The sequence below is a fragment of the Micromesistius poutassou genome (genome assembly GCF_964030765.1).
Source record: "Micromesistius poutassou genome assembly, chromosome: 13".
Taxonomy (NCBI): Eukaryota; Metazoa; Chordata; class Actinopteri; order Gadiformes; family Gadidae; genus Micromesistius; species Micromesistius poutassou.
Genome location: NC_140283.1, coordinates 11,739,137 through 11,762,482, shown reverse-complemented (window position 1 = coordinate 11,762,482; position 23,346 = coordinate 11,739,137). Strand labels below are relative to the sequence as shown.

The window sequence follows — 23,346 nt, the reverse complement described above, 5'->3', positions numbered from 1 at the left end:
GGCCGACCGTCTCCGGGCAGTGTGTGTGTAATGTGTGTGTGCGTGTGTGTATGTGTGTGTATGTGTATTCGTTTCAGCGTAGCAGTGTCTTCTCAAAGGCAAACTAATCGCGAAACGTACTAATAAAAGTATGTTTACGTCTTAAGTGTTTGGTCGGATTATCACGTCCTGTATATATTGTGAACCATTCCGCTTATTAAACGCAAACATTTACTGACCAAGAGGAGCTTGGCTTCGTTTCTGATCTAGAGAGGGTGTCCGTCCCCTCCCCTCGATGAAGCGTTGCTATGCCCTCTGATTTTATATCCCTCCTTACATCGGATCTGGACCTTAATTCCCCTAAGTCTCTTTACTCCAAAGGTAAGATCTTACTGCACTAGTACTTCACGCATACAATTAGTCCTGGTTTTGCATGTAGTGATGTGAATGTCAAGATAGCTCTCGTCAAGCTGCTAGCTAACACTACTTAGCCCTCTTTTCCTCTGCCATCCAATGTAGCTAACTAACTTGGCCAGCTAGCTCGGCTGGCTAGCTGAATGTGACATTTGCATAGGTGAACTGCCTCAATGATGTCTTGCTGCCATACATTTAGAAGAACAATGTCGTGGTCGACATATTTCCTATTTAGAACAATTAAAACGGTCTACATGGTTGTAGTCCTCGTGTGTCTGTGCGCGTGTGAGTGTGTCTGTGTGCGTGTCTGTTTGTGTTTATGTGTGTCCTTGTTGCCTATGGTTGTGAATGAACGTGCTATTTTGGTTAGTAGTGCATCTGTTGAAAGGGATTGGCCATCGAGTTTGGCCACGACCAGATACTTCGAATCTTCAGTCACAACCACCGATCATAAACTGCAAACAGCTGCTCTATTGCTCAATTTAGATTTATTGAGACACGATTTAGTAACTTAGACCCGACCCAAAACCTAGTACTTGTTGCTCTATGGTTATTTCCTCATTTCAAGTGCAGCAGAGCTTTGACCTACATCATATGTATATAATAGCAGAGTATTCTACCATCGTCCTCTTGGTTCTTGAGAAGTCAGCCACTTCTGCAGACATCGCCAGGGAATATAGCACTCAGTGCCACTTACAATCAACAATGCTGCTTCTAGTTGTTCTAGGTTACCGTCAATAAAAATGGGTTGTTTACAAAAGGTTGCTTTGTCTTGTGTCAACTCCGACATTTCATTTAGTATAAGTAGTAAGGGATAGGCGTTGGGCATTGTTTATTTGTTAACCTTTATGTGTAACCGATCGAATGCACGCCCACATTCTATGCAGGGTATTCAGAGTTCACCTGCTACCTGACCAGTAGTTCGGCGCTTCTGCTATTTATAGCCTGCTAATGAACAACCCTGGCATTGTTATTTGACCTTGCAACTAATGCTCTCAATGGATCCGGGCAAGTGTGTGTGTGTGTGTGTTTCCTATTTGGTCTGATGGGGGAAAGTGGGACTGAGGACAGCAGGTAGGCCTGTATGTCAGTCGAGCTGGACTGGAAGTTCTGGAACCATAGACAAATAAATAGAATGCCATATTTCCTGTGCTGACATTTATGTTGACTAAGGTGCTGAGTTACTGCTTGGTATTTTAATATGCTATCTTTTACTGACTTACTTTAAATACAGCAGAGAAATTCATATTAATTTCATTTTTGTAATGGGAGATTTATATGCACGACTTGTTCCAAATAGGTAACGTTATGGTCTGGCTGCCTGGAGGGATTCTAATAAGCTTTCTAATACTTGTATTAATCTGGCATCTTTATCAGATGCCATCTTCAGAGGCTCAAAGTGGGCATGGCACTTGGCAACACTTTAAGCATGTGTAATGTGAGGAGGGCATAGCAATGTGGTGAGGTAACTGGATTGTTCCAAGTGTAGGCTGTAGCCAGTGTTTCTCGACCAGTGGGTAATAGCCCAATTTTGCAAAAATGTTGGAGAGGATGGTTGTGCAACCATTAAGGAGCAAGCCGCATATTGTACTATTGTAGTTATCTATTCTATTGTAAATATATTGATATTGCTGCACTGAAATTCATTGCCGCCTCTCATATTTTCGTTTGTTCGATTCAAACATTATGGTAAACTTATTATACACTCGCTAGTAGGGTGTCAATCGTTTTTTTTTAACAACCTTTAACAGTACTACAAGCATTTCTTTCTAATTTCTCATAATTACTCAGAAACACTAATAAATAATCATACCATGCTCAACTATGTATTGCAGCCCTATACTTTGAATCCCTGAACTCTGACACCAATTTTGTAAAAGTAATGCAGTCGTTAGTTATAAATCATCGTAATTATTCTCCCCTGAAAATCATTGTAGAAATACAAATGTACGGCAGTGAGTAATCTACTTTCCAACTCCTCAAATGTCTCCACGCTTTAAAGGATGTGAATATGTGTTGGCAGACACTGATGTTAAAAATGTGGTACCAAAGTCAGAAGTGAACTGTGCATGCTCCCTCTCAGACCGTTCTCTGTATGGTCTGCCTTCAGAGAGGTCCAAGTGACTCAGTCAGGACTGATGTCACGTCGGGGCCTTAGTAGAGCCTGATGGGTTCCCACACAAAGACTTTTTCTCCTCTCAGCAGACAAAGCACAAGGAACAGTAGACCTCTGATATGGGCAACGTTAGCTCATCAAGGTTTCACAGAGAACCTATATTTATCCTACACTATACATACCCTTTGCCAAAGCTCTTCAGTTTTTTTCTGTATGTGGGGTACAGCATGGGGGTATGTGGCAGGTCAACTAACTCGTGGTTGCATATAAAAGCAATTGCTTGTCTGGTTGATCTTTCCAATCCGGCAGGTATAAAGACACAACTCTAAAGGGCCTTTTTGGATCGTTGGTTGCTTAGCTTAGTAACTTTCTGTAGACTCTTCTTCTGGCAGTCGTGTTTTGGTCACAGAGGTGTGAGATTGTGTGTGTCTTCCGGACTTGTCGTTCTGCTGATGCTGAAGTATCGTATGACTGCTAGACTGCAACCCACGCTGGACACGGTCAACACAGATGAAATATCCATGTCGCCCTGTCGATGGGTCCTTGTTTCTTAGCAACCACACTCCTAATGCAGCGCTTATCATGCATCAGTGGTGGTCTTTTCCAGTGTAGCCGTGGTGTTTGGTTATAGTCTACTGGGAATCCCACGTAATCTAGGATCCAGGCATGTTATGCTGGGTTTTATTTTACGCAGCCATGTGGAAGATGTATTAACCATGCAGGTTTTTCTTACCACTTGTCACCCTACACTACATTCTAACAGCTTCCCCCTCTGTGAATGTGAAAGCCTAGCCCAGGGAAGTGTGTCGCTTTGGTTTTGGGGTGTATTTTTGTTTGATTGTTTGCCTGTTTTGCCTTTTCCCCCGTGTGTCACTGCTCCACCGGTCTATAGAGTCTGTGTATGACCTCCTCCCTAAAGAGCTGCAGCTACAGCCCCCATCCACCCAGACAGACACGGCCGCCACGAGTCAAAAAAGTGGGGGAGGGGGAGAGGCGGGCCCGCCCCCTTCTGCAACCCTGGCATCAGGTGAGCTTCTGCATTTACGTCATTAACACCATGATCTGGGATCAGTCTGGCATTGCCAAGGCCGTGACCCTACCTTCAGGGGATCATGGCGGCAACTAGATGGACTTGTCTCTTACTCCAATGATACCTTAGAAGAGTTGGCTGTGTGTATTAGCTTAGAGTTTTGTCTTGATATTGGGTTAGAGATGGTTTTTGTCTTGATTTTGGATTCGACAAGTTTAGGTATAAAGATTTAACATGAAAAGGTTAGAGGTTGTGGTCAGGATAAGCTGGGTCAGTCCTGTGGGAAAGCAAGGCTTCATGGGAATCGCCACCAGAAAAATCTCATTGAGTTGCACCAGCATCAGTGACTAGGGGCAACTGCAACCATACATCTACCAGTGAAAGGTGCCTTCTAAATCTGAATTTACTTCAGTAAGTTAAAGCTTTTTTTCACCAAAATTAATGAAAGCGGCATCCATGGAGGCCAGAGAAAATGTAACAGTGGTTACTTATTTTTATGTCTGCTACTTATTCAGACTCTCTTTCAAACTCGGAAGAAACTACAAAGGGGCACTGGAGCCGATAAATACCCATGACTACTGCAGAGTTATTTGTCCCAGGAATATATGCATCCTATTGTAACCTTTCCCCCTAAAGACAAAAGCCAGATGTTAGTGGGTGTAAGTGGGTTTTTCTGCCCAATAGGAAAGAGGCTCTATAAAGAAGCTTTGGCTGTAAACGCCTTTAACTGGACGATGCAGCTTTGTATTTTATTGAGGTCAGGGCCATGTAGTCTAATACTAAGCCTCTACGCTGTCTTTTGGGTCCATTCCAACACAAAGGTGGCATGAATGTTCTGATAATGTAGTATTATAAGTACATGCATCAAAACATCTTGCAAAAAGTGTCAGGGTTGTCAGGAGGACACAATGGGGCTTTCACACCTGAGCTAATGGGTGCGTTGTAAACAAACCCTGGAGGGTTTCCTTCCTCCCATAGTACAATTTGTTTGGGGTGGTGTGAACGCTCATTCAAACTGGTGCAGACGTAACAAATGTACTCTTGTCCACTTGAAATGGGGGGGGGGGGGGGTTTGCAGGAGTTTGCAGGAGAAGTCTTGCGAGAGTTGAGTTGGGTGGAAACATCAGTGAGAGCTGGAGAGAGGAGAGTTTGTTGTGTTGGACTACAGAAAGGGAAGCTTAGTGTTAACAAAAAGACTTAGGTGAAGGAGAGTTGAGATTTTAATGAAAATAGGAACATTCCCTGCAGCAACGAGAGTTCAAAGCAAGATTTCTACATGCACAATTCTCCATGAGCGAGACTTGATTGGACACAATAACAAACCGGCCGAAGTGAATGGTAAAGCAAAAAGTAGTATTTCTGTGTAGGAATCCTTTCCACAATGCTCAAAAAATCGGAGCCTGTCTGTGGCCCAAACAAGCACTTTTAGAGGACGGACATTGACAAGGCGTTCTTGCCCTAAAGGATTACATAGCAGCCTGTTTTTTGTGGATTACAGCTGAAGCGCTCTCGCTCAATACTGGACCCATTTCAAAAATAGTTGTCCGCATTAGTCCCTTAAACCAACATGATTGGAAAATAGGTTGAAAAATCCTGACGAGTAATATTACCCAATGAGTAATATTTTTAGATTTGGATTTCTTCACACACACACACAACATTTTCAAATACAGTTAAGACAGTGAAGTGCTGCCTCTCATCTGCTGCTTTCTCTCTTCTCTCTCATTCCCTCATATATTGCTGTCTCTCTTCTCTCTCATTCCATCATCTGCTGCTGTCTCTCTTCTCTCTCATTCCTCCATCTAGTGCTTTCTTTTCTCGCCATCATCTGTTGCTGTCTCTTTCTCTCGCCATCATCTGCAGCTGTCTCTCTTCTCTCTCCATAATCTGCTGCGCTCTCTTCTCTTTTCTCTCCATCATCTGATGTTGTCACTTCTCTTTTTTTATCTCCATAGTCTGCTGCTGTCTCTCTTGTCTCTCTCTCATTCCATCTTCTGCTGTCTCTCTTCTCTGTCATCATCTGTTGCTGTCTCTATTCTCTGTCATCTTCTGCTGTCTCTCTTCTCTCTCTCTCTCATCATCTGTTGCTGTCTCTCTTCTCTCTCTCGTCATCTTCTGCTGTCTCTCTTCTCTCTCTCGTCATCTGATGCTGTCTCTCTTCTCTCTGTCATCATCTGTTGCTGTCTCTCTTCTCTCTCTCTCATCATCATCTTCTGCTGTCTCTCTTCTCTCTCTCGTCATCTGATGCTGTCTCTCTTCTCTCTGTCATCATCTGTTGCTGTCTCTCTTCTCTCTCTCATCATCGGATGCTGTCTCTCTTCTCTCTGTCATCATCTGTTGCTGTCTCTCTTCTCTCTCTCATCATCATCTTCTGCTGTCTCTCTTCTCTCTCTCGTCATCTGATGCTGTCTCTCTTCTCTCTGTCATCATCTGTTGCTGTCTCTCTTCTCTCTCTCATCATCTGATGCTGTCTCTCTTCTCTCTGTCATCATCTGTTGCTGTCTCTCTTCTCTCTCTCTCCACCATCTGCTGCTGTCTTTCTCTTCTCTCTCCATCATCTACTGGTAAACATAACTTTTCCCATAGCCGGTAGGAAGACAAGCTAAAAGTAAGGCGTCCTTGCAAGAAACCAAAAGACAAAGTGACAAAGTGTCTGTGAAATGTAAATTGTGTAAACTGTATTGTAAACAATTAGTAATATATATATATATATATATAGTTTAAATTTCACTTTCTGGTTTCCTGCCCAGGCGCTGTGCTGCCTTCCCACAGAAGTTGGTTCTGGGGGAGTTTAGAGTTATTCATATCCAAATCTTTTACATTGATCCATTATTTAGTATGCCTGCTTGATTCAATTGCTACTCTGCGCTCTAAAGGGTTTGCTGCAACTGGCTTAATGTGAGCTTTCTCAGTTGGTGTAATATTGAGTCACTCCCAATTAGTAGGAGTAAAACTATCAGAATTCAAAGAACTGTAATAGTTTTCTGTCCACTCTAACTGGCTGTGCAACTATGTAACAGGAACTAGCATAGCTCGACTGGCTGGGCTGTTTGAGTGGGAGGGGTTTTGGAAGTTTTAATTTTAGTATGATTCTTGTAAACTTAAGAGAGCAAAAAAGGCTTCACAACAAGGCTTTTTATTTGTAAAATATATTAGTTTTAAGTGATTATAGTTTTCTATAATCTTTATAGATTATAGTGATTTCTTTAATGTAGGAGATTTCATTACGGAAATTACTATCAATCAGCTTCGACTACAGATATGTCCAGGTTAATGTTAACCTAAAAGTAGCTCATTGTGAAAAAAAGATACCCATTCTAACTTCTAAAAGTCCTCAGAAATCACACTGCATAACATAACATATCAATACACAGAGAAGTTGCCTCTAGCCATTGATAGAGAATCCCCATACCATTATTAAAAAAAGGTATATTAATCTGTTGGATCATGGTTAAGGGCAGGGAATAAATAAAGACAGTGCAGGAACATGTATTCACAGATATCTAGAGTAGGTATCTGACTGATAGGCATAGAGAGAGATGTACCAAAAGTTCACTTGATGAGCGAAATCTTGTTCTCTGAATCTCGTTATGTAGCAATTTCAGATCATCATGAACAAAACACACTAATCAAAGTGTCAGTGAATAATCCACTTCAAAAGTTCTACCTTCGATATTTTAACTATTTATTGATTGACAAAAGTTGAGTCTTGAATGATCAGCTCTCTTGTTGCTCATTGGCTGTCTCATTTTTATTGCAGGAAGTTCCCTCTGAGGCAGGGAGTGTCTGCATATAAAATGGTCTGCAGTTCACTGCTCCATAGGTCAGAGGCTTGTTTATTCTGTCTCCATGGCTACGCTTAGTCCCAACCAAATCTTCCAATTGGCATGCCAAAACTATTGTGTACTACTGAATGCAAATTGCAACAACTTCTGTAACCCTAGCAAATCCAAATTGGCGCCATGTTACCAGCTTGCAAAATCTGGCTGTACCAGAACATTTGACCCAACCTTATTTATTTCTTTTTTCGAGCAATGTGTTTGTACCGATTATAGCCTGCTTTTGTTTTCTGTAAACAAAGCATGTCAGTGTCACATTGATTTTTAACTGTAGGAATCAAAACAATACGGGCGCTGTCACCCTTCTCCACTTTAACTTCAGACTGCTTGATCGTTGCTCACTGGCCCTCGCATGCACAGTGAGGGCTGATAACTGACAACAGACGCTTATTGAATTTAGAGTTGGGAAGAGTGGAAATCTGGACTAAATCTGCACAAATCAGCTGCTTAAATGGGACAGCCAGCCTGCTCGTCAGTGGGCAGCTCCCCTAACTATGTCGCTTTTATACACACTACAGATGCCACCTCTCCCAACCCTTCAACCCCCTCGTCCTTGGCCATGGGAGCCCCCTGCTCTGGCCCCTCCACAGCCGCCCCCGCCTCAGCCTCAGAACATCTCAAGGCTCCCCAGCTCCTCCACCCCCCCGGCGGTGGAGATGGAACTGGGGCGGATGCGTTTGGAGCGGAGGGGGCCCAAGGGAACTGTGGAGCGAGTGGCGCCAGCGCGGCAGCAGGGGAGCCGGGGACGGTGGCGGCAGCGGCGGCGCAGCCTCACCAGAACACGCCATCCAAGCGGAGGCCCGTGCTGAGCATCTCCCCGCCGCCTGAGGACCTGCTGGACGACAGCCAGATGTCGAGTCAGGAGGAGGTGGGGGCCCTGGGGCCGGGGGGGCCCGACTCGGAGCACAGCAGCAGCATGTGGGCCGACGACTCGGCCTCCAACTTCAGCCTGGTGAGCTCCAGCTCGTATAACGACAACACGGAGGTGCCCCGCAAGTCCAGGAAACGCACCCCTCGCCAGCGGCCCGGCCCCAAGCCCGCGCTCCCTGAGGACAGCATGGACGTGTTCGACGCAGACAGCGCCAAGGCCCCTCACTTTGTCCTCTCCCAGCTGGGCTCCGACAAGGCTGGCCCCAAGGCCAGGTGAGGGCAACTGATGAACCTTTGTGATATCGGCCTAATATTATTTCTACCAGTCTTACAATTGGAGGGCAACGTGCAGGAAGTGTAATCTTTAGTGTAGCTCATTCCCCAACTGAAATGATGTACCTTTCCACCTGATTTGCTTTATACTAAATAATCGAATAACCTCAGCCCTTTTGGTAACGGTCACACAATAGGAACAGGTGAGTATAATATTCCAAACAATAAACAACAGTTTTGATCTCACCAATTGGAAACTAAGCAAAAGGCAGTAGGTTTTCCAATAAATAAGTCAAAAGTATATATCAATCATAACACATCAGGAAAAATACCAAGTGATATAAAGAAAAGATAAAATTGCTTTAATATATTACAATCTGGGAGCTCTTTAACAGAACAATAAAACGTCACTTTGTATTTAATATGTCATAGTTTGTTATATCAGAGCTTGTTATTGGGAGATAATAGTTCTAAATTCTGCTTCTGATACCATTTTCTGAGGGTATTTAATCATGCAATCGTTGTTACCATGCAGTTCCCTGGAAACGGTTTCTCTGGTGAAGGGGGGTCTCCTGTCGGGTCAGTACCCTCCGAAGATTGACGGCAAGGAGCTGAAGATCCTGGTGCAGCCTGAGACCCAGCACAGAGCTCGCTACCTGACCGAAGGCAGCCGGGGCTCTGTCAAAGACCGCACACAACAGAGCTTCCCCCAAGTCAAGGTCCACAACACATGAAAAAAAAAAACTGAGGTGTACATAAAAACCAATGACAACTCAATCATTCAAGCCGTGACCTTGCTCCGTTTTTGTGTTTTGTAATCGGCCCTCCAGTTGGAAGGCGTGAATGAGCCGGTGGTGCTGCAGGTGTTTGTGGCCAGTGACACCGGGAGAGTGAAGCCCCACGGGTTCTATCAGGCCTGCAAGGTGACGGGACGCAACACCACGGCCTGTAAGGAGACAGAGATCGAGGGCACCACGGTCATAGAAATCCCCCTGGAGCCCAGCGGCGATATGACGCTCGCGTAAGGACACCTCTTCTCTTATTACACACGCAGCTAGGACTAGCTGAACAGTCACTTATCTGATGCTGTTGAAAGAAGACGCACCTCTCTTCAGGGGCCTGCTATACCAGGCACATGTGTAGCAGAGGGCTGCTCACCAGCCTCTGTGTCAATCAATTGGAGAAGCTCCACTGGCCGTAGATTCGCTTGTTGCATACGAGAGGTCTATTTTTGCTCATGGCTATGGGCTTCCCTTCAAAAAATACAGAGAAGTGCGTGCACCTTTTTTCTATAATAAGTACTGCCCTACCCTGTTGGATGTGTTGGGTTCAGCAGGGCTCCTACAAGTCATATTAATACAGTGGCAATGCTCCCTGGTGACCCTCTAGCTCTTTCATCCCACAGAGTGGACTGTGTGGGAATCCTGAAGCTACGCAACGCAGATGTGGAGGCCCGTATCGGCGTGGCCGGCTCCAAAAAGAAGAGCACTCGAGCTCGGCTGGCCTTCAGGGTGAACATCCCCCAGCCGGACGGGTCGTTCCTAACGCTGCAGACACCCTCTTCACCCATCCTCTGCAGTGAGTAGCCCAGGCCTCGTTCTCTTGCTTAGCTAACCAACCAGCCAGCTGTTGTGAAACAGGGGTTATTATGACACAGTAGGGTTGGGCAATGGTTTGTATTTTCATGTTGGTTCATGGTTTTTGTAGATCAGTGGTTCCTAGACTTTAGAGCTACCACTCGATTGTCAACACCTCATATGCAAATGGTAGGAAATAGGTAAATACACATGCAGTGGCTTAGCAGAGAGTGCCAGGGCCTGCTCTATACACAATAATCACTACAAGAAGGCCCCGAACAGCTGGAGATAATGTTGATTGGAGTAGCCCAGTACCATTATCCGTGGTCAAAACAATCAACTGAAAAGAGCAATGAGGTAACATTGTGGTAACTTCTAACTTTTCCAAGGGGGAAAGATATTGGATATTAATCAGATATTTATGGCGACAGCTCTGAATCGATATTCATGTGGAAATTATACATATAATACCTAACTGCTTTTATGGAATGCAGATCAAAGTTTTGGTGAACTGGCATATTGACAACAGAGACACAGGGTGGATGCACACATTGAAAAGAGACAGCAACTGGTCACTCGTGCTTATTAACATGGCTCAGCAAGTGGAACTGCTGCTCCACCAGGAATATCTCTAAGTGCAGAGTAGGGTGGGATTATAACATCTGAGTTCTGATATTACTTTATAAACAGAGCACACGTAGACTTTGTCTGGATAAAGTGCACTGTCTCCTGCCCATTATCTCACCATACATCCAGTAGAAGATATCTTAAAAATAGACTTTCACCACTCAGCGATGGGACTGCATTGGCTCCTTGCTATATTCCAATGTAGCCCAGGGGGGTAAACAGATACATTTTTAGATATCTTCCACTCAATATTCTGTGAATTGTGAAACAATAGGCAGGAGGTAGAGCAATGATTCTGCCTCCTGCCAATTCAATTGACCATATACAATTGGATTGCCTATAACACAGCACCGAGAGCTGAATTTGAATGTATGCAATGATGTTATATAAATAAACAGTATTATAATACAGTATTATTAATAATAATATTATTATTATAGCTGTTTTTGATTTAGTTTGAAACAAATTATGACAAATTACACATTTATCATAGAGATATCACCTTTCTGCTTTTCTGTGACTGTAAATATAATTAATGTGTCTGTGTCTGCAGCCCAGCCAGCTGGCGTCCCAGAGATCCTGAAGAAAAGCCTCCATAGCAGCTCTGTGTCAGGAGGACAGGAAGTCTTCATCATTGGGAAGAACTTCCTCAAGGGAACCAAAGTCATTTTCCAGGAAAACATTTCAGGTACTTTAATCAGTCTGGCCATTCAGGGGTAGAACCTCTATTTCACAATTTCCACTTTTCTGTGTTTTTTGGGGGGGAAATACCAATTTTTGGTGGTTGCTCATAATATGTGTCACTTGCAGATGATACTTCATGGAAAGCCGAAGCTAAGATAGACATGGACCTATTCCATCAGGTACATGCAAAGAATCAACACACAGCATGATCTGTGCCTTCCTGTGTGCATAATATGAACTTCAGGAACATGTTCCTAACTTGCTTTCTGTGCCTCAGAATCATTTGATAGTGACGGTTCCTCCGTACCACAACCTGTCCATCACCTCTCCCGCAACCGTGGGGATTTTTATCATGACCAACGCCGGCCGTTCCCATGACGCCCAGACGTTCACCTACACTCCAGATTCTGGTATAATTCTAGAGCTGTATGGTAGAAATCAATGTGTTTTTTTTACAATCGGCACACTTTGCAATGACGGTTAGTTTATTTTTTTAACCCACAGTGGATAACAAAAAACTCCTGGCAATCAAAACGGAGGGGACTTTGAAGGCCAACGCATGTCTGTTTGAAGGACATCTCAAATCAATGACATCAGAACAAGCAGAAACTTCTGGGCAACCTCCGAAACCTCAAGAGATCACGCCAATGGAAGTCACAAGCAACCCTACCCAGACTGACGTGTTCAAGGTATTCAGCGTTTATTCCATTTTGCCACGGATGAACTAAATGTCCGTATTCAGTATTTGATAACTGTTAATAATTCAATTGCTGTTGTTACCAGCAGGCATCCACTGAAACTCTAGTCTCAGTGCAGAAGAACCTGGAGCTCAGCTCCAGCTCCCTCCCTTCTGTCGAGTCGTTCCCACGCCCGATGCCACTACAACCAGAGGACGTGGAGCTGCCCCAGGCCCCGCCGGTGTTCTCCAGCCTCGAGCCGCTCAGCAGTATACAGAAGCAAGACCTCTCCCCCACACCCTCCTACCCTGTATCGGGAGACACTACCATCCCTCCCGTACCCCCAGAAGTGCCACAGCAGTTCCTCAGAGACCCCCAGGAGAGCATCTCTCCCGAGGTTTCGACCGCTGGTCACGGGGTTGTAGTCGTGGCCATTCCCCAGATGTCGGCGCCCTCTCAGCCCCAGACCCAACAGGCATCCATCTTTCCCCAGGAAGGAGTGGCCCAGCTGGAGAGAGCCGTAATGGAACTGCAAGCGGAAAACACCAGCACCCTTCAGCAGGTGTTTGAGGCTGCTGTGGCCCAGCAGCAGTTAAACTCAGTGCTGTACAGTCCAACGCCCTCGGCAGAGTCTCTGCAGCAACACGTCCAGGAAAACATGAACAGTCTCTGTCTTGGTAACACAGATAACCCCCTTGCAACACAACAGCACATAGAGATACAGCAGCAACGACAACATCAGCAGCAGCAACAACAAATGCAGTTTCAACAGCAGCAGCAGCATCAACAACAACTACAACAACAACAACTGATTGGCAATCTGCAGATCCAGCAACAGTTGCTGTTACAGCCACAGGACCAGCTGCAGCAGCAGCAGCAGATCATGGAGAACATGCAACAGCAGCAGCAAGTCCTTGGCAATATTCAACTCCAGGAGCAGCAACAACAAAACCAAATACTGAGCAACTTACAACAGCAACATCAACTGCAGCAAGAGCAGCAGAACCAAGCACTGAGTAGTCTACAACATCAGCAACAGACCCAGGCTCTGAATAGTCTTCAACAGCAGCAACAGCACCAGGCGTTGAACAGTCTACAACATCAACAGAACCACTCTCTGAGCAGTCTGCAACAGCACCATCAACAACAGAACCAGGCTCTGGGCGCCCTACAGCAACAACAGAACCAAGCTCTGAATGTGCTACAACAGCAACAACAGAACCAAGCTCTGAATGCACTGCAGCAGCAACAACAAAACCAAGTTCTGAGCAGTATACAACAGCAACAACAGAACCAAGTTCTGAGCAGTATACAACAGCAACAACAGAAACAAGTTCTAAATATCATACAACAGCAGCAACAACAGAACCAAGCGTTGAGCTCCCTGCAACAACAACAGAACCAAGCTCTGCAGCAGCAGCAGCTGCAGGAGCAGCAGGATCTGGAGATCTTCAAGAATCAGTTTTCGGCCGAGTTGCTCCAGCCTCAGATCCACTGCCCGCAGTCCTTGCCCTCGTCCCAGGCGCCGCAGTCCGTCTCCCTGCTGCAACAGACCGGCGAGCTGCTCACCATCCAGACTAGTTTCCCACAACAGACCCCAGCCCACACGTCTCCTCCGCAACAGCTCTTCCAGTCTCCCGGCCCCATCCCTGAGACCCAGAGCCCCCAGCAGCAGGTCCAAGCCACCCTGCTCCCCAGCACCCTCACCGTTCTGACCAGCGTCAGTCTCAACCCAGAGCAACAGTCCACAGGCTCCACGCTGTTCCTTTCCCCCAGCCCCCAGCAGCCCTCGCAGCAGCAGACGGGGCTGGCCTTTCTGTCCTCCATGGAGACGTCTGCCAGCGAGCCCCAGTCCATCAACCTGTTCCAGAACCCACAGCAGACCCAGCTGTCGTCCATGCAGCAACAGAGCATGCCCATGGAGCAGCAGCAGACCCCACCGCAGCAGCAGCAGATCCCGGTGGGCCAGCAGGGCTCCCTGTTTCAGAGCCTCCCTAGCCAAGCTAATCCTCTCCCCCAGAGCCAGCTAGCCCAGCCTCAATCCACCGGCCTGCTGCTGTGCACCACGGACCTCAGCCCCCAGGCCATACCCCCGGCCCTTCTCTTCAGCACCCAGAGCCAGGACTCCTCTGCTCTGGGCAGCATTGGTGTGAGGGTCCGAATGCCCCAGCAAGACGCGGCAGAGCCCATGTCCTTCCAGGACCAGAGCTCCCTAAGCGGCAATCCTTCCTCCAGCGACCCCCGACAGCAGGGTCTCTACCAGGAACAGCAGCCCATGCAGGTGGCGCCCTGCTCCAGCGGTGTCCCCAGCGGCCAGCCTGTGGAGCTGTTCCTGCCACAAGCGTCTATCTCCAGCCTGCAGAACTCCATGGACACCCAGGAGCTGAGGACGCAGGCCACTGCTTCCGGCACCACCATCTTTGTGGTCCAGGGCGGTGTGGGGGTGGTGACCACCCCTGGTCAGCAGCCAGCTGATCAGTTTTTCCAGTCGTCAGTGAGTGGGAATGCGCCGCCTCAGGGACAGCCCAAGGTCTTTGTCTTTGGTATCCAGAATGGTAAGTTGATCCATTTGGGCTGCAGCCCTTGTTGCATGAAGCCATATTATTTCCTTTGATGTGGATTAGGAAAATAAAGGACTTAATTAAAAGCAGACATCCTTGATTTTGAAGAAGACCAAGCCTTTTGAGATATTGTGATAACGTCGATCCAAATAAACTTCAATTGAATTGTGTCTTTACCATGCCAGAGCTGGTTCCACAGCTGGAGTTTTGGTTTGTCAAAGCTCTCTTTTGTTTCTCAGATCCTCCCCAGCTGCTCAGCTCCTCTGGACCCAGCATGGCAGCCCAGAGCCAGCCCCAGAACCTGCAGCCTCTCCTGGACACACCCATGGCCCAGACCGGCTCGTCCATGCAAGCGCCCATGCACAGTGGATTAGTGGGCACCCTTCAGACGAACCTTCAGGAGCAGATGCAGTCCAGCTTGGGCAGTGCCATGCAGACAGGTACACAGTCAGCACTACAGTCCAGTTTACAGGCTTTGGACACCACCTTGCCAACCCCAATGCAGACAAGCCTAGGGACGCAGCTGCAGGGGGGCTTGCAGAACACTCTGCCGGCCTCTGCGAACATGGAGAAGATCGAGGACCTGCTGGATAGTCTGCAGAAGCAGTTATGACTACTGGGATCCCATGGCCGCTGCGTGCGTGCATGTTTGTGTGGGTATGCGCAATGTGGATTCCAGTGCCTAACCTTTTCAGACCTAACAATACAGAAGATCTGGCCTTTCTCTGTCAACAGCCCTCCGAATATTTCAATCATTCTGGAGAATTTAAACACCCCACCTACCTTTTCCAGAAACACTCATTGTGAGGTTGTGTGAATCCCATTTTGGTGATCATTGTTGTTGATAACCATGCAAAACGATTTTTTGTTAGGGAGTTCTAATGAGGAGGTATTATCCCTCCCGCGGGATCATGGAGGCCAGTGATACCTACTGCCTCCACTGGTCTCACATGGGCAGTGTGTGTGTGTTTGTGTATGTTAGCGGTAAATCATGGGCCCATACAAGAGGTCAGGAAAGTTGGAATGTGAGAACGTGGGACAGGAATATAGATAAGATGGGAATCATTGTGAGAAAGGGAACGATAAATGTCCGACAGTGGATCAGATTGCACATGCGCAGAGGAAAGATGCATTCAATGTGTTTGTCAGCGTTAGACTGAAAGGCCATGTTTCTGGCGCCATCTAGTGTTTCGTAGTTACGTTGCTCATTGCTGGGTTAACCAAAGCTCTTTTCTTTTTGTACGGTTTAGGTTTGTTTTGTTTGTTGTTGTCAAATAACCATTCATTTATGTGTGACTTTTATAAGAGTTGGCAACTTTTACAAAATCAATGTGAATTGAAAAGAAACTTTACATTAGTGAAAATTAATATGTGTGGTTTTATAAACATTTTATCTCAAGCACTTTATAACCTCTTTTTGTCTAACCAGCTGATGTGCGTATCCATCCACAGCTATCTATGGAACTAGATGTTTTGTACTTGGACGTGTTTGTTTAAAATAGAAAAAGTGTAAAGCATTTGTCATTGAGAAAGTTAATATTTTAAACATCTTTGAGCATTTCTACATTGTCGTGTTATTATATACTTTTTGTCCTGGTAAACATTGTATAGAATATTCACTGCTCAACTCTTCCATATTCAGTCATAAGTCGATGGAAGGAAAACAGACAGTGATGTTAACCATTCCCATGAAGAGAACTGTCATTTTTAAGTGTGTAAGAGTAGGGGGAGAGAACAGGCCTTTAAGCATTAATCGCTGACCGAAAATATGAACTGTTAAGATTATGATTGGGTTGCCGTTTACCATTTACTGTACAATCGATTCTAGTTTTATGATGTGTGTTTTGCTATTTAATTTTTTGGTTAGTTTTCTCTGAGGTGGTACATTGTGCAGTTGGGTGCCATGCGGAGTTGGTGTCGGTGGGGACCCATTGAACTAAACTTCTGTTACATAGGGGGTGCCATTTTCATTCGGCCTATGGTGCTATGAAACTTGACAAAAAGCACTTGTGATGACTCATATCACTCGTACAGATGTTGGAAAGGTCAGACAGAAGCATATAGCATACCAAAGCACCTGTGTCATTGTGTTGTTCTTTTACTCATACTTATCCAGCTAGTTTCATGAAGTTTACTTATTTACAGTTAAGTTATGCAGCTTGTTCATGAATCATTATTCAGTGTTGTTGTCATTGTCATTGTAGTACCTAGATAAAGTGTATAAGGTACTTTCGTTTTGCAGTTCATTTGGTCACCATGACTTATTTCTTTAAATTGGAGAAATTCCAAATGCATTACCTGGTCTGTTTTGCAAAGTAATGCTACTTTACTTTTCATATCAAAACAGTCTGATTATAATGAGCCAATTTTTTTGACCTAATCAGCCACCCAGAGAAATTAGTTAATGTATGCATTTGTTTACATCTTTGTATGCACACCATTATTGTCAAACAGATCTCCATTGTGATCCATTTTGAAGTATCTTTTATAGAATTTCATACTCATGAATACAGAGTATTTTTGTATACCAAATTTTTGTAGTTTATGCTTATAGCATAGAATATCACAAATATGTTAGCCTTAAATCAGGCATAATTAATTTTGAAATTGCAACGGTTAATCTGATTGACCTATTGAGCAAATATCTTGGAACATAATTATATCACTGCTCATGATTGACTTTACCCAGTTTTTATAACATGACCATACTTTGATTTGACTAATTTCCTGTTGTTGGGGTCATGTTATTGGAATACACAAATGGCACTTTGACTCCATTAACTGTAGAGCAGAGTTCAGTGGTGAAGCTTCCAAGCATTCCATTCTTTTAAGGAGGCGGGACTTAAAAGCAGTCAATGATAATGCAGGAGGTGGAAGAACAACGATTCTTAAAGCCATATGACCACACAGAAAGCCAACCTGTGTCTTCAGTTTAGTGAATGTAAATTTACCTCATGCACTGGCTAGACCTCATGCTCCATTTATCGTTGGACCAATTACATTTTAGAGCCCCTACCACACACACACAAACACTCTCCCCACACAAAATGATGACAATAAATGTTAAATATCCTAAATATTTAAATGTGATACATACTGCAGGGGGGCAACTGTGATGCTTTCAACAGAACTTTGTGTGCCTTGATAACTCCTTTCCACCACTCGTGTTCATCTCGTTACTACCTTACTGGCTTTTGTCTACTTGTATTAAGGCAGCGCACTTCCTGTGCAACACCCAACATCAACCATTCTATTGCTGTCGTCCATCACTTTCTCTGTAGAAATCAATTGCAAAATATCTGTGATAACTAGCATCAAACTGCTGTGCAGCTTATCCATTCTAACGTTGTGTTGTTAACCTTTTTAGTTTTTCTTGCCTCTTGAGATTTGTACATTTGAAGCGAAAGGGAAGCGACCGCTGAGATTGTTACCGGTGTGGATTTGACCCTCAACATTGATGTTGCTGTGAAATGATTGACTTGAAAACGAGGAGGAGCAATCGGAATAAAATAAAACATTGATTGCCAATAATAACTGCTCTCCCCCCCCCCCCCCCCCCCCCCCCCTCCGTTTGCTTTGTAGTTCACGTTATTTTACCAGTCAAATATATTGTACCTGTTTCGTGTAGTTTCAGCTTTCGTATCTAGCCTTCCGGCCCTGCAGTAGGAGTAAAGGTCAACCGTAGTGTTATAAAACATCCTAATTAACATGTAATTTGCCTTTGTCTGGTCGTTTGTATACCCTTCTGTTTATATCTGTAATCTCGCTGCTACATTAAATGACTGAATACAGATTTGAACTGTCTGGTGTTTTATAATATCTGGGCTGGGGAATGTTTGCATAAGTAGTTCCTACGTGGTAGCCGCCAGGTAGATCACTTTGTATTCAAGCACATGTATGCATATTACTGGAGAGAGATATATATATATATATATATATATTAAAAAATGAAGTCTGTTACTTTAATGACCAAAGTACAAAGGTGGAATTTGCTTTCGGTAGGCCTGAAACCAAGGCAAGGTTAGTGACAATACCTCAGACATGAGAAAAAGATCAACAGCTTTGCAGACATACTTATTACTTATATATTACTGATATAAAATGAGGCTTAAATTCTGTCTTATAGCACCATTACAGCAAGCACATCTTATAATTTACTCATTGTTCTATTTATTCTGCTATTTATACGGTCTGCAAATGATCCGCTTCCAAGGTCAACGTCAAACTCCGGCCATTTACCAAGAGCAAGAACAGCAACTATTATCGCAAAAGCGGCCGTCAACCCATAGATCCGATACGGACGACCTGAGTCCGGGTCAAGAAACTGGAAACTGTGAAGAAACATCCCAGGAGCGCCAAACATCGAGTGGTCCTTCTTCTGGATGAACAGGTTCAGGGGGACTGCGAACACCTCACTGACCTCGGCCGGGCTGGGACGTGGAAGAAATGACCCATCTATGAATCCAACGACCGCAGTGACCAAGAGTCCTCCCTGTGGTTTTGTAAAGGTATGACGGTAAGTAAGATATGGTTGAATACGGAAGACAAACCAAGCTATGAAATGCTAAATCTGAATAAAACTACCTTGCTAACTATAGGATCTAGTAGTCTGCAGACTACTTCCACCTGGTCAGGGGGTATGCCTATCTCCTCCTCCGCCTCTCTCAGGGCTGTGTGGACCTCGTCTGTATCCTGAGGGTCGCTCTTCCCCCCTGGGAAACACACCTCACCAGCATTGGTCCTCAACTGCAGCACAATTCAAATGTGTCAACCACGTGAATAGATATTATTTACCGATACAGTACGTAAAGATTCAAGTTACCTGTTTTGAACGAAGGGTCAACAACACATACAACTCCCCATTTTTTACAAACAGCGGGATCAACACTGACGCTTTGGGACGTACAGGTGGTTCTGATGATTCACTTCCCACTTGACCCTTCAGATTGTCAATGGCCTGCTTTTTTATGTCCATGGTGGAAGGTTATCGATCATAGACCGTTTACATTATTAAATGCTGAAACGGCAGAAGAATAATATATGGATGAAAGTTGCCCGTGGTCAAACTATAACTAAACACTCCCTTCTTCTTCTCGGCAATGAGGATGTATGCCACTCGTTTTTGCTGCCTCTCACAGTAGGATTGGCGAACTACACCAACTTGAAAATAGGAAACTTAATATTTATGTAGTTATTTTTCTTTCGATTTTCAAAGTTGTACAAACACATACACACACCCACACACCTTTGTGAATACGTTTTTATTTTTATTTAAGTTATGCATATAAATATTTTCTATCTCCAAGCTACACTGGGAATTAAAAATGATATGGACAATAAGCTGTTCTCAGGTTGAAAGTAAATCTGAATGCAATGTTTCATGAATTATCGTCTGGCGCCGCGCTAGTGGCAGCCTGTTGCAGCAGCTCCAGTTTGTCTTGTGTGCGTTTTTTGCGTTTTAAGTTTTTTTTTAAGTGTTTTGTTTCGTGTCAAGCCACCTGTTTTAGCCTACGAGTTAGTCGAGATGGACACTAAGTGGATTAGTCGAGTTTTAGTAGTTTATACCGTTTTTATAATGTTTCTCGTGTCGAGACATTATGCCAACGCTGGTGGTATTGTTTACACGCGCGGCGAGCGCTCTCCAAACCACCACCTTTTACGGGAACGAGACACCAAATCCCAGAAGAGCTAAGGAGAAGACGCCGAGGATGTAGAGCCGGTGTAATGAGGAAAGCAAGGAGGAGAAGGTTCAAGCCCTGCATCCCCTCGATTGTCATGGGGAATGTGAGGTCGTTGGTGAACAAGGTGGACGAACTCGGAGCACTCATAAGATCACAGCGTGAATATCGAGAATGTAGTTTAATGTGTTTCACCGCGACATGGATGCAGGAGAATATTCCGGATGCAAACACAACTATGAATGGATTTATGACTGCGAGCTGACCGGGGATCACAGGCTGAGCGGTAAGAAGAGAGGAGGGGGGCTTGCTCTGCTTGTGAATAACCGATGGTGTTATCCTTCTCACATTACGGTAAAGGAGCGCATCTGCACCCCTAACATCGAACTGTTAGCCGTTAGTCTGCGTCCATACTATCTCCCGAGGGAATTTACCTGTGCTGTTGCCATTGTTGTTTACATACCGCCGTCAGCTGATGCCGACACAGCATGTGATGTCATCAACTCAGTCACTGCTAAAATACTCACACAACATCCAAATGCATTCGTTGCAATCTCTGGGGACTTTAATCATGCCTCTCTCTGTACATCACTCCCCACTTTTCACCAATTTGTCATGTGTCCTACCAGAGACAATAAAACACTGGCTTTACTGTATGCAAACACACTGGATGCATACAGATCCACAGCCCTTCCTCCCCTTGGCAGGTCAGACTATAACCTGGTTCTGCTTAGTCCCACCTACACACCCATTGTTCAGCGGCAACCGGTAACCACAAGGACAGTCAGGAGGTGGTCTCAGGAAACAAATGAGCTCCTGCAAGGGTGTTTTGAGGCTGCAGACTGGGATGTGCTCTGTGAACCACATGGGAATAACATTGACTCCATGACGGACTGTATAACAGACTACATCTCCTTCTGTGGCGATAATGTGGTACCTGCTAGGAAAGTGAAGTGCTTTGCAAACAATAAACCCTGGATCACCAGTGACTTAAAAGTTCTGCTAAACAAGAAGAAGAAGTCATTTAGGGACGGTGACAGAGAGTTGCTGAAGAGCGTACAGAGGGAGTTGAGAGTGAGGCTGAGAGAAAGCAAAGAGGCATACAGGAGGAAGCTGGAGCGCAAGCTCCAGCAGAACAACATAAGGGATGTGTGGCATGGTATGAAAACCATAACCGGTTTCAAGGTGAAAGGAAATCAGGTAGAAGGCAGTCAGGAAAGGGCAAATGAGCTGAACGTGTTTTTCACTAGGTTCAGCACGGGGCCTTTGGCTACCTCCCCGGCCTCTGATAGCCACACAGACCCTACATCCTCCCCCCTCACAAAGCCCCCCCCCCTCCCCGCTAGTTACCGAGACATCACCTACTGCCCCCCCAACATGCTCTGACCCCCACCGAGACCCACCACTACCCCACACTTCTCTGATCTGTCTGTCTGTATCCAGCAGCCAGGTGAGAAGGCAGCTCGAGAAACTAGGCCAGAACAAGGCAGCAGGTCCAGATGGCATCAGCCCCAGGGTTCTGAAAGCATGCGCAGGTCAGCTATGTGGCATTCTACAGCATCTCTTCAACCTCAGTCTCAGCCAGGGGAGGGTGCCAGTGCTGTGGAAAACATCCTGCCTTGTTCCAGTCCCCAAGAAACCCTCTCCCTCTGTCCTCAATGACTACAGACCAGTTGCCCTAACATCACACATCATGAAGGTACTTGAGAGGCTGGTCTTGGCCCACCTGACACCACAGGTGACCAGCTATCTGGACCCATTGCAGTTTGCATACTGCCCAAGGGTGGCTGTTGAGGACACCATCATCTACCTACTCCACAGAGCCCACTCTCACCTAGACAAGTCGAGAAGCACTGTGAGGATCACGTTTTTTGATTTTTCAAGTGCTTTTAACACCATACAGCCAGTACTGTTACGTGAGAAGCTGGAGCTGATGCAGGTAGACACCACCACAATATCATGGATAATGGATTACCTGACTGACAGACCCCAGTTTGTGAGGCTGGGGAGGGAGGTCCGTTTCTGACCAGGCAGTCAGTGGTACAGGAGCACCGCAGGGGACTGTGCTGTCCCCTTTCCTCTTTACACTATACACCTCAGACTTCCAGTATAACTCTGAGGCTTGTCATCTACAAAAGTTCTCAGATGATACTGCGGTAGTGGGGTGTATCAGTGGTGGAGATGAGACAGAATACAGGCAGCTGGTGGATAACTTTGTTGCACGGAGTGGGGAAAACCACCTTGTTTTAAATGTAACTAAGACCAAGGAAATGGTGGTGGACTTCAGGAGGGCCGGGCCTGAGCTAAGCACCATCTCTATCCTTGGGGATGAAGTGCAGGTGGTAGAGAGCTACAAATACTTGGGTGTGCACATGAACAATAAACTGGACTGAAGTGACACACAGAGGCTGTCTACAAGAAGGGTCAGAGCAGACTCTTGAGGAAGCTTAGGTCTTTTAATGTGTGTAGCAAAATGTTATGTATGTTTTATCAGTCTTGTGGCAAGTGCCATTTTCTTTGCACCCATCAGTTGGGGCAGCGGCGTAAGGGCTTGTGACTCTAAAAAGCTTAACAAGCTGATTAGGAGGGCTGGCTCTGTGCTGGGGACTGCTGTAGAGTCCCTGGAGGTGGTGATGGAGAGAAGGATGGTACAGAAATTGTTGAGTATTATGGACAATAACACGCATCCCTTGCACAATCTAGTGAGTAAACAAGAGTGTTTAGTGGGAGGCTGCGGCAGCTAAGCTGCAAAAAGGACAGATTTAAGAATACTTTTTTACCTACTGCAATTGCACTTTATAATGACTCCCCTTTTAGTAAGGACAGAAGAATATTCATTTAAACATTTGCTTAAGCTGCTTATATATATCAAACTGTATTTTTGCACCTGTATAGTTGCACACATTTTGTACTGTTGTCTATGAGTAACAGCTATATGCACATGGACCATCCATTCCACTGTTATACACTGTTCTATCCTAGGCTATGTATTGTGGCTCATGTTTTGTATAGGTGAGATAT

At 45.3% G+C, this 23,346-nt stretch overlaps 2 protein-coding genes and 1 pseudogene across 6 annotated transcripts; 2 read left to right on the top strand and 1 right to left on the bottom strand.

Annotated features, from left to right (window-relative positions):
- Positions 1-39: 39 nt before the first annotated feature.
- On the top strand, positions 40-18,438 carry nfat5a (nuclear factor of activated T cells 5a). 4 transcript variants are annotated; one of them, XM_084477678.1, is made up of 12 exons: positions 40-360; positions 3,402-3,536; positions 7,897-8,521; positions 9,057-9,240; positions 9,352-9,542; positions 9,927-10,099; positions 11,279-11,413; positions 11,536-11,588; positions 11,687-11,819; positions 11,914-12,098; positions 12,196-14,641; positions 14,887-18,438. In XM_084477678.1, the coding sequence occupies exons 1-12, from the start codon at positions 288-290 to the stop codon at positions 15,258-15,260; spliced, it is 4,707 nt and encodes a 1,568-aa protein (XP_084333804.1). In that variant the 5' UTR covers positions 40-287; the 3' UTR covers positions 15,261-18,438. The 4 variants fall into 4 exon arrangements, with proteins under 4 accessions (XP_084333804.1, XP_084333803.1, XP_084333805.1 ...); XM_084477677.1 differs by having other exon boundaries at positions 12,193-14,641; XM_084477680.1 differs by lacking the exon at positions 40-360 and adding an exon at positions 7,300-7,362 and having other exon boundaries at positions 3,471-3,536; positions 12,193-14,641.
- A 135-nt stretch (positions 18,439-18,573) lies between these two features.
- On the bottom strand, positions 18,574-19,718 carry nudt7 (nudix (nucleoside diphosphate linked moiety X)-type motif 7). Its single transcript, XM_084477629.1, has 3 exons — positions 19,470-19,718; positions 19,232-19,393; positions 18,574-19,139 (listed from the first exon to the last, which is right to left on the bottom strand). The coding sequence occupies exons 1-3, from the start codon at positions 19,620-19,622 to the stop codon at positions 18,795-18,797; spliced, it is 660 nt and encodes a 219-aa protein (XP_084333755.1). The 5' UTR covers positions 19,623-19,718; the 3' UTR covers positions 18,574-18,794.
- A 1,277-nt stretch (positions 19,719-20,995) lies between these two features.
- Positions 20,996-21,711, top strand: LOC311357872 (annotated as a pseudogene). The gene has a single exon. The product of its transcript is annotated as an uncharacterized misc_RNA (transcript).
- Positions 21,712-23,346: the final 1,635 nt, after the last annotated feature.

What these genes read in the sequence shown, in the direction of transcription:
- nfat5a (XM_084477677.1), top strand. Translation starts at nt 288, where the DNA reads ATGCCCTCTGATTTTATATCCCTCCTTACATCGGATCTGGACCTTAAT. An exon ending in TAAGTCTCTTTACTCCAAAG is followed by an intron (nt 361 to 3,401) that starts GTAAGATCTTAC and finishes ACCGGTCTATAG; the next exon opens with AGTCTGTGTATGACCTCCTC. An exon ending in ACATGGACCTATTCCATCAG is followed by an intron (nt 11,589 to 11,686) that starts GTACATGCAAAG and finishes TCTGTGCCTCAG; the next exon opens with AATCATTTGATAGTGACGGT.
- nudt7 (XM_084477629.1), bottom strand. Translation starts at nt 19,622, where the DNA reads ATGGACATAAAAAAGCAGGCCATTGACAATCTGAAGGGTCAAGTGGGA. An exon ending in TGACCCTTCGTTCAAAACAG is followed by an intron (nt 19,394 to 19,469) that starts GTAACTTGAATC and finishes ATTGTGCTGCAG; the next exon opens with TTGAGGACCAATGCTGGTGA. An exon ending in TAGATCCTATAGTTAGCAAG is followed by an intron (nt 19,140 to 19,231) that starts GTAGTTTTATTC and finishes ACAAAACCACAG; the next exon opens with GGAGGACTCTTGGTCACTGC.